Source organism: Fusarium fujikuroi, chromosome FFUJ_chr05 (assembly GCF_900079805.1).
Source record: "Fusarium fujikuroi IMI 58289 draft genome, chromosome FFUJ_chr05".
NCBI classification, from domain to species: domain Eukaryota; kingdom Fungi; phylum Ascomycota; class Sordariomycetes; order Hypocreales; family Nectriaceae; genus Fusarium; species Fusarium fujikuroi.
Window position 1 is genome coordinate 3,231,171 of NC_036626.1, and position 15,142 is coordinate 3,246,312.

A 15,142-nucleotide genomic window follows, 5' to 3' on the forward strand; every position below is an offset into this window, starting at 1 on the left:
GCCAAGCGTGGCAACTACCGACGAAACGTAGAATGCGGAGAAGATTAACGGAGGATCTTGGTTGACTTGTCCTGCCCAGTAAAGTCAGTTGACGCGCTGTGTCAGCTCGGTGCGCGGTTATCTCCTGGTGGGGTCGCTATCAAACGATTCCTTGTTTGGGCTTGTCTTTACGTAGGAGATTCTGGGATCCGTATCAGCTCAATCTGGGGAAATGGGAAATGACTCGATGCTTATCATGTGGAGATGCTGCCCTGTTATCAGATATAAGTGAGGATGAGTCGGTTTGTTATCGCTCAAGTTGCAGTCTTTCGATGTTCGTATTTGGAGAAGATGAATAGCCGCGATCGCGCTCTTCTCACATGCACAGACGGCGGAATGTAGCCGCGTTGATGCGTGGGATCAGCGGTATTATGACCGAAATGTCAAGCCACTAATGCTCGTGTACCCCAGATGGACTAACCTGTTGAGGACAGAGATAAGTAGGACCTAGATCGTGGAGGACGCCGAGTCTAGGCCCCTCACGGCCCGTTTCCTGTTTCTCATTTCTCGTCTGCTTTTTTAAAAAGATAATAATGTCCACTTTCCCCTGATCATAATTGACGCGACAACACAGCAAAGGTACACACAGTACCACGCCATAATTACAACATCTTACTTCCATTGTTAATTGCCTCTTCCATCTGTAATTGCTTTGCTGTCCATCATGGAGTCTGCCACCAAAAGCGGCGACGCCGATCAGGCCCTCGCCCGTCTGGGCTACAAGGCTGAGCTCCCTCGAAACCTCAGCATGCTGAGCGTCCTCGGCCTGTCGTTCGCCATCATGGCCGTCCCCTTCGGTCTCTCGACGACAATGTACATCACCTTGACCAACGGCCAAGCTGTCACCGTCCTCTGGGGCTGGGTCCTCGTGTCGCTCATCTCCATGTGCATCGCCGCCTCTCTCGCCGAGATCTGCGCTGTGTTCCCGACGGCCGGCGGCGTGTACTACTGGAGCGCCATGCTCAGCACGCCTCGTTACGCTCCCATCGTCAGCTTCGTCGATGGCTGGCTCACGCTCGTGGGAAACTGGACCGTTACACTGTCGATCAATTTTTCTGGTGCGCAGCTAATTCTTAGCGCCATTACCATCTTCAATGAGGATTTTGTCGCGAATACATGGCAGACGGTCTTGTGCTTCTGGGCTGTGATGCTTGTCTGTGCTTTGGTCAACGCCTTTGGTTCGCGGTACTTGGACCTGATCAACAAGGTCTGCATTTACTGGACAGGCGCGAGTGTCATCATCATTATCGTCACGTTGCTTGTCATGGCGCCGTCGCGTCGCTCTGCTGAGTTCGTCTTTACCCACTATGATGCTTCGGCAAGTGGCTGGCCTACAGGCTGGTCGTTCTTCGTGGGACTGCTGCAAGGTACGTATGCCAAGCCTTTCAATTAAACGGTCGCTAACCATCCCCAACCAATAGGTGCCTATGTCCTGACTGGCTACGGCATGGTCGCTGCCATGTGTGAAGAAGTCCAGAACCCCGAACGTGAGGTCCCCAAGGCCATCGTCCTCTCCGTCGCTGCCGCTGGTGTCACCGGAATTATTTACCTCATCCCCATTCTCTTCGTCCTTCCCGATGTCAAGATGCTTCTCTCCGTCGCCAACTCCCAGCCTATCGGCACCCTGTTCAAGGTTGTTACTGGTTCTGCGGCTGGTGGCTTCGGTCTCCTCTTCCTCATTCTTGGCATTCTTATGTTCGCAGGCATTGGTGCCCTCACTGCTGCGTCTCGCTGCACCTATGCTTTCGCCAGAGATGGTGCCATTCCCGGATACAAGCTCTGGAGTAAGGTCAACCACCGTCTCGACATGCCTGTCAATGCTCTCATCCTCTCCACTGTTGTTGACTGCATCCTTGGGTGCATCTACTTTGGCTCTTCTGCTGCTTTCAACTCTTTCACTGGTGTCGCTACCATCTGTCTCTCTTCCTCCTATGGTGTCCCGGTCGCTGTCAACATGGTGCGAGGCCGAAAGATCGTTAAGCACTCCCCCTACCCTCTGGGCAAGTTTGGCCCTCTCATCAATGGCATTTGCGTCGTCTGGATCGTCTTCTCCATCGTCATCTTTTGCATGCCCGTTTCTCTCCCTGTTGAACCCGGTACCATGAACTACGCTTCTGCTGTGTTTGCTGGCTTTGCCGCTATTGCCATCGTTTGGTATGCTGCTTATGCTCGAAAGAACTTTACTGGACCTCCAGTCCACGATGACGGTTCCTTTGAGCCTGGCGTGCAGGTCCTTAAGGGCCAGGAAGGTAGTGCGCCCGTACATGAGGGGGCGAGTGATATTCCAGAAAAGGATTCTAATTAAGTTCTACAGATACCACCAAGACCCCTGTATCATAATTGTTAGCATATGTAGCAATGCATTCTTGGCTTTTCACTACTACGGTTGCCGCTGTTCATCTCTGTGTTGACTGTCAATCGATGAGCTTGTACCAGTATGAGCTATGACAGCCTGACTGCCATCCATCGTTGCATGCTTTGAGGCGTATCGAAGAACAAGCCTCAAAATCAGTCATCCACGCACGGGTGAATCGATGTCAGCTCATGGCGCACTCATCACAGCTCCGAATCCAATCCGCCATTAGAGGGGCTAACTTCCCCAACTGGTACCACCCTTCAGGGACCTAATGGAAGATATAGACAGCCCTTAGGCAGATATTTACAAGAGTGATACCAAGTTGGGAAATTTTGATGAGTTTATAAAATTAAATAAAGAATTAAATGACTTTTTTGTTTTTTTGTTTTTTTTTGTTTTTAACAGTTATGTGGAGGCAATCTAATGACCTTGACCCAGCTATTGCTTCTGCAACCCCAAGCCGGCGTGAATCATCACATCGCCTCCAAAAACTCTCCGATGATCACCGACAATGGAATTGTATTTAAACCCACGCAAGCCAAACGGGACGCAAGCACAATCCATCATCCCGTATTCATCAATTACATTTGTATATCATGCCTCAAAAGCAATCCTTTCTTCAGGCTCTCGCAGCCGATGAACACAACCAAACCAGCTTTCTCCAAAAGTTTGTACAAGCCGCATCCCCAAATCCACCCGGAGACACAATCAAAGCAACAGCAGTCATCGGAGGATATTTATCCAGCAAGAATATCCCTTACGAATTCTTCGACGTCAACGGGGATGGCAAAGTTAATGTAATTAGCGACTTTCAAGGCAGAAAAGGCCCTGGCCCGCGCGTCGTGCTGAACGGCCATGTCGATGTTTTCCCCGTTGGTGATGGTAGCGGCTGGTCTCGAGATCCTTGGTCGGGCGATATAGTCGATGGAAGACTCCACGGGCGCGGAGTCGTAGACATGAAGTCTGGGACTGCCTCGCTCATCATTGCATATGCATTTTTGTACGAGCGTCGCCATCTCCTGTCGGGTAGTGTAGCCCTTTGCGCTGTCGCTGACGAAGAGACGGGTGGGAAATGGGGTACCAAATATCTCATTGAACAAGACAAGCACAGATGGGGCGGTGATCTCATGCTATGTGCTGAACCAGGTGGTCTTGAAACTATCAGATTCGCAGAAAAGGGAACGCTACGATTGACATGTGCTGTCAAGACCAAAGGCGCGTTGGGGCCATATCTTCATCTCAGCAAGGGCGCCATCCGAACAGCCAGCGCGTTCATCAATGAGGTGATCGAGTCAGTAGAAGCACTGCCAGTCGATCTGCCAGTCGAAATGGAGAGGCATCTGGAAAAGCCAGAGGTCAAGCGAGCTGTCGATCAAGCAATGGGCCCTGGAACGACAACAATTATTGCTCGGCCGACCGTCAATGTTGGGACAATTCAGGGCGGCCTCAAAGTCAACATGATCCCAGAAACATGTATCGTCGAACTGGATATTCGCATGCCAGTGGGGATGCGAGAAGACACGATCCTGGACCTGATTGACACCATCATCCCGCAGCACGAGCCCGCGAGTATTACGATCAAGAAGCAAGCTGCTGCGAGTAATCCTTTCAACTACTCGGTCATCGATCACCCTATCATTGGCCATCTCAAGGACAACGCCAAGAGCCTGCGACCAGATTCTGATTCTCCAATTCCGATCCCCTCGATGGGCGGATCAGATTGTAAGCATTATCGATATGCAGGCATCCCGGCTTACATCTTTGGCTGCAGCCCAGACACAAGTGAGTACTTCCTACTAAATAAGTCTGAGTCTTTTATTGATGGTTCCCCAGTGGCGTCTGTGGATGAATCAGCGTCAATTGCAGAGTTTCACCACGTTACAAAGGTACATGCATTGGCTGTCTGGGATTATTTACATCGTGTATAAGATCTAAACTGCCAACTCCATGTGTCCTCTATGGCCAAGACCTAGAGCTGAACGCTTATATTTACTTGGCATAACTAAGATCAGGAAGTGTCCAGAAGATGCTATTCGCGGTTTTGGAATGGACTTCATACATTAATGTAGATCTTGAGAGTATATTGACACAAGGTTTAGAAGATAAGGTAATTGAATCAATTGACAACATAGAATGGCCTACCAAATTGCCTATCTTCTGGCTTCTCAAGGGGCTCAAAAGTTCAAGGAACTAGCCCCTTGATGCTTAGACGCTCGATCCTTGAAGTTTGTTGTATGTAAGTTATGGTTATCACCTTTATTGAAATAGCTTGTCTGATGCCTCAAGTAACTGAAGGTTGTTGCTTTTCTTTTCCCTATGTTAGCTTGATACATCCTCCCAAGTCCAGCACATCCATCTCGGTCGATCAACATTCTCGTAGGTGTTACCCAGTATTGCACTAAGTTTACCATCGTTCCAGAGCAGAACATTCTTGCTCTGAGAAGTGGCATGGTTACAAACCCATATGTTGGTTACCTACGTCAGGACAAGAACAATGGTCTCACAATTGATCAGTGTCCTCCCCATCCTTTGATACGCTGACTCTTTGTGCACTATCAGGCTGCCATTCTCTTTCTTCCCTCCAAGGTATTGCAGCTTGAAGGGCTTCAGCTAAGGCCGTTGCCTTTGACGTCGCTTCACTGGAGCTTGACAATCACGTCGCCGAATATGATCTCGTCATTCCTCTCGTACCGTTTGTCCATCATGCAGTGATCGTTCGATCGGCTACCAAGAGCATTGCAGGCGTTGTTACCGTAGGCTACGATTCTCCTGCCATTCGTGAACTCGAATAACAAGCCAAGGCTGTTGGCATCACTTTGTTGAACGAGGTTAGTGTCAATCCTGGTGTCTATCCCCTGTACGCCATTAAAGCCAGGGTGAAAGGTATGATGCAACGTCGCTTGTTCTGTAGGTTCTGGCCTGTATATCTCGTGAAGTTCTACTCGTACCGTGGTGAAATTCATGCCATTGAAGTATCTGACAGCCCTTTGCGTTTCGAAGTACGTTGGCCTATCCCCTGTACTGATGTACCTCCCTGCGTAACCTCTAATTTTCCAGTTTCCTCGGCCGCCACGCCGCGTCTTGTTTTCGCTACAGAATTGTGCTATCTGTTTCAAGATGGCAAGGTCATTGAGATTTCCGACCAGGACCTAATCAGCAGGGCAGTTCTATACCACGTTCTTGATGGGTACTCGTTTCCTGCGTATCCCAATCGAGATTACGTACTGTTTCGTCAAGCGTATGTCATCCTTGAAACACACACCGTCATCTGAGGTTCAGTCAGATACGATACCAACTCTTCTCTATTAAAGGTTTCTATTGAACTTGGCTGGGGGGGTTATGTCACACATTCAACACCAGCTTACAGGCGCAGCGTCTACCGCTGAGGTTGATCGTCTGGCCAAGGTAAATGGACTTTGCAGTTTTCGCTCTCCCGAATAACGCGGTAAGATCTTCAACGGCTCCAAGTAGACGGGACTATTCTCAGATGAAGTGGCCGTTTCCCCCTCGGCACTCTCTCCGATCAACTGGACAAGGTATGCAGCTTCCATGCCTGTGAGCGAGATCTGGTAATGCTTCAACACAAGTTCGTTCTCAATTGGATTGACGGAGCTAAAGTGAGTATCTATCGGTTCTTATTGAAGAGAAATAGTAGCTGATATTGCCTGCGCCAGAACACGATCACGTCTACCCTCGAACTCTTTGGGGGGGCTAGCGGCTACTCGGCCATAGCCAAGACTGTCAGTTTGGTCTACGACATTGCCACCCGGCTGATTCTTGACGGCTAGCTAGTCATCAACAAGCCTGGCGTCGTCACTACCTACTCCCGGAAAGCTGCGATCCTATCCAAGTCGGATTCGAAGCTGAGAAGATCAAGCCAGTAGAGCAGGCTCTCTAGACATCACGATAAGGTCATGGATGTGCAGACGACTCCGATGGTACGTATTATTAGACCACGATGGAGCCTCAGGAGCAAAAGGCGGTAGACATATATAAGAACAAACAGTATACTGTTCGTCCATGCTTGAGACTACTTGAAGTTATTACAGGCTATTATTGCCAAAAGACAAGGCCAATTGTGTCAAAATACCATGATGCAACCACGAAAAGAAGTTAATAAAAAGACTGCACATTGAGGCCGGTAAACTAAAACGATTAAAGAGAGTCACGGGCAAAAAACGTGGTTCCGCCCGGGATCGAACCGGGGACCTTCTCGGTGTTAACGAGATGCCATAACCAACTAGACCACGGAACCGAGCTAATTGGATGTGAGAATGGAAAGAGTAGCAGCTCATACGCCACTGTTGGCGACACGAATTGAGTTGGCCCAACCACTGGACTTTGGCATTACCCTGAACTCATTCAGAGGATGTTGGCCAAATAAACATCAGATGCAATAAATGCGCCGTCAACTGATACTAACGTCAAATTAATCTTTAGATACTGCGGAAATCTATTCTCGCCATACAAGGAATACTCAAATCGCTATACTAACGTTAATCTCGTCGTGCCCAATCCCTACAATCCATTAGCCTCGTCTCCATCCACCGCATTATGCACATGATGATTGTTGTTATGGTTCTGCTGCGAAGGGCTATTCCTCGACGCGAGCAGCGACTCAAGTAGAGAGCCAATCTCTGGGTATATCTGTTCAATGTTCGCCAATCCCTCCGGCCCCAGCTGCACCATCACGCTGAACATGTTGGCGAACCGGGCTGCTTCCGTTCCACGCGTCACCGCTGCTTGGAGATCTCTTATGTCGGCTTCTATGCCGCTCGAGTTCGTCTCCGCTATGTCGAGTTCCTCAGCCGCTCGTTTTAGCTCATCACGTTTAGCATTGATGGCTGATTCTTGGGTTTTTATCTCTTCGCTCTTGGCTGCTCGGCGACTCTCATAGCTTCGTATTGCTTGTGCGATTTCCGGTGGTAAAGACATGTTGTTTTCTTGGAGTGCATGGAGCTGTGGCGCAAGAGCGTCCTCGGCGACGGATTCTTCGACAAGTCGTCGCAGCCTGTCTTGCGACTCAGCTATATCATCTTGGATCGCTTGCACGCCCAGTTGGGCGGCGCGAAGTTTGCTCATAGCTTCTTGGGATCTGGACCTATGTGGAAATATTTCCTGTTGAGCAATAGCAAGTGAGGAACGTATCGTCCGAACGTGTGCGTCAATTGCTGCGACAAAGACATTGGTCGCAGGTTTTAAAGCTTCCTGAAGATTATTCGGTTCGAGGGAGCGAGTAGCATTGGCCTATCAATGTATTAGCATAGGGACTCATCGCGTATCGAGCAAACAGACAGTTGCATTTGGGCCGAAAGATGTGGCCATTTGGAACGTAGCCATTGGAGAGCTAAACATCATGAGGCTCTGCGCAGCTGACAGGCGCGAACCTTCTGGCGAACTATGACGGACACGCTTCTCAATTGGCGTGGGTATTGTTGTGGCTGGTCGTTTGAGATGCTTGATGTTGCGAGGTACGGGGGGAGATGGAGGAAACTCCGAGGCGACGGTAATAGACGAGGCCATGTGCTCCTCGCTCTCCTCTGAGGAAGTATCTCGACGCGATCGCGATGGGTCAATTGGCGAGTCTGGAGCGCTATAGTTTGCGGTTCTTCGTCGTCGCCCGGACCGTCGCTCGGCAGTACCAGCATCATCACCAGTGTCGTCTTGAGCATCGGGTGATTGAGGCATTGTTCGAACGAATCGCTTCTTTGCAGCGTGGACATCCTGCGCCATCAATTTTCCAGCATAAGAAGGTTTGCGGTCGCGCGCAAGAGACTTCCGAAGCTCTGATTGAAGGTCTTGCAGCGTATCGCCTGGATTTCTGGCAACATGGTCTGCGACAAGGGCGAGGTCCTCTAGCAGATTGATGGCCCACATCTTAGGAGGTGCTTCGGGAACGATGTCCCATGGCCAGACACCCATAGCTTTGTATATTCGACGAGCTGCGCGAGCTCCGCGTGTTTGTAAGTATGTACCGTGGGGTTCGGGGATGCGAATGGTGTCGATGTTATCGAGGGCGCTGTCGACATCGACGATGGGCGACTGCGCGTTTGGCGGCCGTGTCGAAGGCATCGCGCCTGAGGCGAGGCGAGGGAGAGGAAGCGCGCGCGACTACAGCATACAATTAGATGGAACGTAATTGATATAATATACTGTGATAATGCGATAAGATAGTGATGCTCCCAACCGCGGGCAAAAAGCCGGGTCTGGCGCCGTGATTGAACTGGTGATGATCCCCCCAGCCACATCATGGAGCGTCGGGTCTAAGCCTGGTGAGTCGACCCGATCTCATGTAAAATCACGTGATATGACAGCTCTTTTCCCGATCCCCGCAGTCATGAACTCATGATGCCATATTATGGTCAATGCAGAGGCTGTAATGATTTGATTTTATGTGAGAATCTCCAAGATATTATTGAGAAGCGTTTTGGTCATGTTACATAACGAGTTTGTCTTGTTTTGGTGATTTTCAATTGATCATCAAACTCGGACTGGCCGCGTTCTTAGCGAGGACTAGCACTGTGTTACAAAAGCAAACATCATCCGATTCTTCGTCGAGGCTTGACATAGACATGAAATCCCAGCATGCAGCAATGGAAAATCAGTTTTACAATGCTCTTATCACGAAAGTCCATTTTGTGTAGATATATATATGTCACCTTGATTGTTCGCCCAACTAGAGCTTCATATAGTAAGCATGATTGTGCAATTTGACCGATGCATCATCCCAAGGACGATGGATACAGGCGCCGCATTTGATAGCCTGAAAGTATGTTTCGGAAGCAAAATGGGAATCGTTTCAACATTTAATAGGTGCATGGGTCAGCCTCATAAGAGGATAGCAGTAGATTCGAGTAATGCCAACGACTAAATCAACCCATGATTGGTTCTACAGGCATATGTCGACTCGGTAGGTTTCGAAATAGTATGTTGGTGCTTGCTGAAGAACTTGGAATTATACATATGTTTTTGTTTCAGAAGCTAAGAGGGACTCAGGATCGTAATCATGCGAAGAATGTATCATTCGTATCATATCTATTTCGAGGCTAAGCATTCAGAGGCCAGCCTCAACTCGGTGCACTATCTAGAACATACCTGACGTGGTCCTTATTTCACCCTGTTGTAGTAAGCACCAAGGGCCTTGTCAATCACAGCCTTGACCCTGGAAGCATCCAACTTCTCCTCTCGATTGAAAGTGTACAGTCCGTTGACCTCTTGCTCAATATCCGCCCTGCATATCATTAGTCTCATATCAACACAGGAGTTAAATCATACTTACAGCTGAGTATAGACGAAAGCACAGCAATGTCCTCCCAAAACAACGCCATTGACGAGGCGCTCAATTCTCTCTACCAGGTCATCGGCGTTGGTGGCAGTGGTGTAACCCCAATCGAGGCTATCGCCATCTTCCTTCTTGGCTGGTGCAATGTTGACACCTCCGAATTCGGTGTTCATGACTGGAGCGCCAGTCTTATGCTTAGAGCCCTCGTCAACACCAGGAATAGGTGGTAGGAAAACGCCTCGACCAGCCTTCGGGCCAATGATGCCCTCAAGAGTGGAGCAGGTCTTTTCGATCTCAGGGCCATCGCTATAGTCATGGAATGTGGTTAGGTCAGTAAGGACATGCTGCCATCCGCAGTTATCGTTAATACTTCGTGTATCATCAAGACCCCTAGAGCTGTTAGCATAATCTGAAACTGAAGCCGATATACTTACTTGGTAAGATAGTAGAGCTGACGGATGTGGTTACGCTGATCAACGTTATCCTCAAGGTTAGGATAAGCCCAGCTTTCGTTCACAGGAGTCCATGTCACGACTGATGGACGGTTGATAACCAGCTTGACAGCTTCAGTCCACTCGGCGTTGAATCGATCAACATACTCGGCACTGAACGCATAAGCGTTCGCAATCTCACCCCAGACGAGGAAACCAAGCTTGTCAGCCCAGTAGTAGAAGAGGGGATCCTCAACCTTCTGGTGCTTCCTACAGCCGTTGAGACCCATATTCTTGGCGAGCTCAATATCCAGCTTGAGGCTCTCGGAGCTAGGAGGAGTCATGAAGGTCTCAGGCCAGTAGCCTTGGTCTAAACAGAGAGCCTGGAAGTAGGGCTTGCCGTTGAGTCGCCAGGTACCGTCTCCCGTTGTCCAGTTGATGTTTCTCATGCCGGTGGTTGTCTTGACTTCGTCTATGACATTCTCGGCGTCATCATACAGGCGAATAACGAGGTCATAGAGCTGAGGATGCTCAGGAGACCAGAGTGCAACACCATCGCGCCAAGCAAAGTCGTTGTCAAGAGGGGCACTTTCGGTGACAGATTTGGGTAGCTTGGATCTCTGCTCCTCGGACAGACGCATGTTCAGTTCAACGCCAACGGAGCTCGTCTCTCGGGGCAGAGCCTTCTTGTCCGATTTGGCAACAGGAATGCCAGCGAAGCTGGATTCAAGGTCGACAGAATAGCCCTTTCCAATTCTTCGTCCCTTCACAACGATGGTGCTTCTCAGTTGGCCAGAGTGGATATCATTGGACTTGATAACAGTGCCATAAGAGCTATCAGCAATACGAGCACTGGGAACAACCTCGAGCCAGACAGACTGCCAGATACCACCAGAGGGAGTGTAGAAGATGGTCTCTGGCTTGGCAGCCCAGTATTGTTTGCCTCGAAGTTGTGTAAGATCATAAGCCGAATCATAGACGCGCAAAGTGACTCGGTGAGCTGTAGCATCCTTGGCGGCATCCACGGCATCAGTGATGTCAATTTCGAAGGGAACGTGTCCACCCCGATGACCACCGACATACTCTCCATTGACCCAAACAGTAGCCTCATAATCAACAGCACCAAATCTCAAGACCAGCTTGTGACCCTTGTCCTTCTCTTGCGCTGATCGCAAGTCTGAGATGGCACGCTCATACCACATAACCTCATGAACTCCGCGGTCATTGATACCAGAAGCAGGAGATTGGAATACATAGGGGACGTTGATTTTGGTTTTTGAGTTGGTAGTCTGCGTAGATGAGGCGAAGACGTTGTTCTGAATGAGAGAATGGGCATCACCCATAATTTTCTGTACCACGCTGTCGTTCTGACCAGTTTCTTTGCGGTTGGCAGAGGTGTCGACATTGACCTTCTCTGGAAGGCCTTTACGCTGCCAATTCTCGTTGAGGCCGGAATCGCCGTCATCGAAGAGGAAATCCCATGGTCCGTTGAGGGACTCCCAACGAAGTGGGTTACGCTCGAAATCAGGACGGGGGTACGTCATTTTAGCTGCGATAAGACTAATAAGGCGCGTTTTTGCAGTATAAAATGCCCAACAAAAGGTTCAATTGTAACAGAAAAGATCATGTGCAAGAGATTGACTGTCGAGATGAATGAAAATGACAACTTTGGTGCTTTCACCGCGCGACGATCACTTGTTAAAGGGATTCTGCTGATGAGGGGCACTTACCTCTCGTAATCAGCAGTGGGTCTCTGTTCACCAAGTCAGAAGCCGTAGATGCGCATGTGAAGCTTTGTGATTGAGTGAGAAAAGTTGGAGATCATCTCCACATCAAATCCAATGTCTTGCGTGGATTCTTTTAAAGTGGTTCAGCTCTTCTTTGCCATTCTTTTTCTTGGAAATTTAAGGGTCGAGCGGTTCAGTTTAATTGGGGTCGTAACTAGCTGACGTTCCCTTATCATGTACGATAGATAGTGGACTGACGAGTGAGGTGAGTGAGTGAATTCTTATAGACTGTTTAACCTAATAATATTAAAATTACCCTATGAAAAGAGATGCAGGCCGCTTCCTGCTGATGTCTATTAAAGGACTGTGGTATCACTATACGCTGAATTGCATTTTAAAACACTCGCCATCTTATCTGTTCTGTTCTTTTCTCTCCTCCTCAACCCTTGAGAATACTAGTTCCCTCCTTGACAGTCGAAGAACCACCCGAAGAAACACTAACTCTTCGAATCGTCTTCCAGGCATTGAGACTCTTCTCGGTAAAGCCACCGGTCGACTCGATGAGGGAGTTGCGGCCGAAATTCAAAGTGCCGATGCTAGGAGACGGGCTGGGGTTGGTGGCCTCGATCTTTGTCTGGACACCCATTTGCTGCCCATCAAAGATGCCCTTCTTGGTTGAGCCGCTGCCACTGCTGCCGAGGCGCTTTTCACCGGGTGCTGCGGTCTGACGGCGGCGCCAGAGCCAGAACATAACCGCGCCAACGATAAGGAGAACAACGATGATCGCAACGCCGATTCCAATGCCGGCCTTTGCACCTGTTGAAAGCCCTCCCTTTGAGCCTTCTTTGTCACCGTCGGAACTTCCACTTCCACTGCCCGAACCACTATCGCTTCCACTGCTGCCACTGCCGCTTCCACCATTACCTCCATCATCATCATCGGGGGATGTCATATAATCCTTAGGGTTGCCCTCAGTATCCTCAATGCCTCCAGTGCTAGGCTTCCTCTCCTTCTTGTCGTGATCGCCAACACAAGTGTATTTTCCTTCAACAATGCTCTTGATATTAGCATCAAACCAACTGCAATCCATAGACTCATCACCAACGACCTTGAAATCTCCCGTAACCTTCTTGAGGTTGAAGAACTCCACGTTTGTGAACGATCCCTTGATCGCAATTGTGCCGGCAGACTTGAGAGCGTTGGCTGTGATATTGGTGAGTTTGTCGTTGCTGCTGATGTCTAGTTCATCCACGTATGTAACTCTCGGCAAAGCAAACGTCGTCAGAGAAGGGTTGTCCTCCACAGTAATGCCACCATTCATCTCCTTGATCAAAGGAATAGTAAGATCCTCAAACGAGTTAGACTCAAAGGTCAGTGAACCATTGACAGTGCGTAGGGACGAAAACTCAATCTTGCCCAGTCCGCTGAAGTCTGAGGTCGCAGTAGTAGTGCTGTTTCCGATGGACGACAGCCAAGGGAGCAGCACGGTACCATCATTTCCGTTGGCGGTGATAGACATGGTAGCAGCTGACTCCAGGGCAGCGAGGTAAATAGTCTGCAGCGCACCATTCTGGTTGAATTGCATATTTCCTTTGACCCCCTTCAGCTTTGCAAATGAGACCTTCTCAAGAGCATTGTTGCCCTTGACAATGAGGCCCTTATTAGCGTATGTAAGCGCCGGGACATCGAGCTCCTTCATATCGCTATTAGAGTCGATTGAGAAGTCTCCATTGACGGTATACACTCCGTTCAACTGCAACTCCTCCACATCGGTATCGTAGACTCTCGCCATACCTCCCACTGTGATATCAGCCTTGTGCTCAAGTGAGAGCTTGGCAAAAGCTTCCGTGATAACATAATCTTTGCCCACTTCCTCCAACGCGCCGAATACCAGGTCGAACTCCTCAATCGTGTGGTCCTTCCCGGTTCCTGTGTTCCATATCGTAAGGGCTCCTTCAATTGTCTTCAGACTCGACGCCGTAACAACCGTCTTCTTCGAGTCGTGGTGGGGATAAATGACAAGGTCACCGGTAAGTGAACTGATGTCGCCGAGATCTACTGTGGCCTTGTCGGATGGCCAGGAAGAGGGATCCTTATCGAAGAGGAGCGACAAAGAGCCATCGACATCTTTGCAGGATTGAACTCCATCTTGGTCGTCGGGTGCAGCGATAATTGTGTAATTGCCAGAAATGTCGCATTCTAGCGCGTTCAATCGCGTGTTAGTGACTGTTCATCTCAGGGACTGTTGTTCGAACGTCTGCTTACCAGCTGCTGCGAAACGGCCTGAAAGGAGGAATGACAGCGCCAAAAAGGCGATGCGACTTGTCGGAGCCATCTTGGACTCTTTGCCCTCCATCTACGACTTCATTCAGAAACGTGACCAAGACCAGCAAGAGAACAGCTGAGATCCAGCTGAAGAAGCTAGGGGTGGCCCTTCATTTTATTCATCTCGCCTAGAGGAGCTGTTGGCTTCCCTGCCCCTGGTCGTTTAGTTAAATTACCACCGACGTCCGCCAAGAGAAATTGATTTTGGGGCTAGCTCACGCCACGAGGACACTAAAAGGGGCACATTTCCGGTGGATACATCACCGGACTCTTTCCACGAGCGTTTGTTTGGGTATGATCCCGTTGTTCGAGCCCTTTAGTTCTTGGGTTATTTCACGGGTGGCTTTGGACGATGCGCGGGAACTGTTATCTTGGCAGGTGATGAGCCAAGTTTCACGAAACAATACGAGCTCTTTGCTTGTTCTGACGAGTGGAGAGCTGTATTAAGCATAGCATAAGGTTATATCGGTCAGCCCGTGTTTATGCAAATCGTGAATCCTGGTCGATAATCATGAACATTATGAACGCATCCATGCACAAACAACGAACAATCCATATTTAGACGATTAGCTCTTATCCGTGCAAACGATCAGAGTTGTTTGGCATCCGATTCAGGGTCCAATTGCACCGCTTGCGTTGCATCAAAGATGTATCATGAAGAATCGCGGGATTTGCCGTGTTTGTGCTTCAGGATGAATATCCCAGCCAAGTCTCAGTGGCGGTTAACCGAGATCAATTCTCGCTAGATTGAGAGACGTTTTGAACTCAAAATGACCTTATCAGCCTCGCCAATGTGCACGATAAGCCAGTGGCGCTGAAAGAATTGTTGGGCGCGAAGCTGTTTGATTGTGATGAGACAATGTATTTTATACAATATCAAGCCGAGCCGTGTGACGAGGCCAAAGCACTTCACGAATAAGAAGCGCTCGGACAATATCACAGGCGACAGGAAAGCCGATGATTTAATCGAATAATTTTTCGT

The 15,142-nt window shown here is 49.2% G+C and overlaps 6 protein-coding genes, besides 1 other annotated feature; 2 read left to right on the forward strand and 4 right to left on the reverse strand.

Moving 5' to 3' along the window:
* Positions 1-703: 703 nt before the first annotated feature.
* On the forward strand, positions 704-2,344 carry FFUJ_07760 (related to GABA permease; the record flags this gene model as incomplete). XM_023578048.1 has 2 exons in its annotated part: positions 704-1,406; positions 1,461-2,344. 2 exons carry the CDS (start codon positions 704-706, stop codon positions 2,342-2,344), a joined length of 1,587 nt encoding a protein of 528 aa, XP_023431013.1.
* A 647-nt stretch (positions 2,345-2,991) lies between these two features.
* FFUJ_07761 (related to diaminopropionate ammonia-lyase) lies at positions 2,992-4,323 on the forward strand (the record flags this gene model as incomplete). Its single annotated transcript, XM_023578049.1, has 1 exon — positions 2,992-4,323. The coding sequence occupies one exon, from the start codon at positions 2,992-2,994 to the stop codon at positions 4,321-4,323; it is 1,332 nt and encodes a 443-aa protein (XP_023431014.1).
* Positions 4,324-5,031: 708 nt separating this feature from the next.
* FFUJ_07762 (uncharacterized protein) lies at positions 5,032-5,946 on the reverse strand (the record flags this gene model as incomplete). XM_023578051.1 has 3 exons in its annotated part: positions 5,032-5,250; positions 5,344-5,502; positions 5,761-5,946. 3 exons carry the CDS (start codon positions 5,944-5,946, stop codon positions 5,032-5,034), a joined length of 564 nt encoding a protein of 187 aa, XP_023431015.1.
* Positions 5,947-6,576: 630 nt separating this feature from the next.
* Positions 6,577-6,650, reverse strand: a tRNA (tRNA-Val).
* A 263-nt stretch (positions 6,651-6,913) lies between these two features.
* Positions 6,914-8,467, reverse strand: FFUJ_07763 (uncharacterized protein; the record flags this gene model as incomplete). XM_023578052.1 has 2 exons in its annotated part: positions 6,914-7,642; positions 7,691-8,467. 2 exons carry the CDS (start codon positions 8,465-8,467, stop codon positions 6,914-6,916), a joined length of 1,506 nt encoding a protein of 501 aa, XP_023431016.1.
* Positions 8,468-9,502: 1,035 nt separating this feature from the next.
* On the reverse strand, positions 9,503-11,652 carry FFUJ_07764 (uncharacterized protein; the record flags this gene model as incomplete). XM_023578053.1 has 3 exons in its annotated part: positions 9,503-9,626; positions 9,675-10,067; positions 10,112-11,652. 3 exons carry the CDS (start codon positions 11,650-11,652, stop codon positions 9,503-9,505), a joined length of 2,058 nt encoding a protein of 685 aa, XP_023431017.1.
* A 622-nt stretch (positions 11,653-12,274) lies between these two features.
* On the reverse strand, positions 12,275-14,170 carry FFUJ_07765 (related to sporulation-specific protein Sps2p; the record flags this gene model as incomplete). XM_023578054.1 has 2 exons in its annotated part: positions 12,275-14,034; positions 14,101-14,170. 2 exons carry the CDS (start codon positions 14,168-14,170, stop codon positions 12,275-12,277), a joined length of 1,830 nt encoding a protein of 609 aa, XP_023431018.1.
* Between the last annotated feature and the right edge of the window lie 972 nt (positions 14,171-15,142).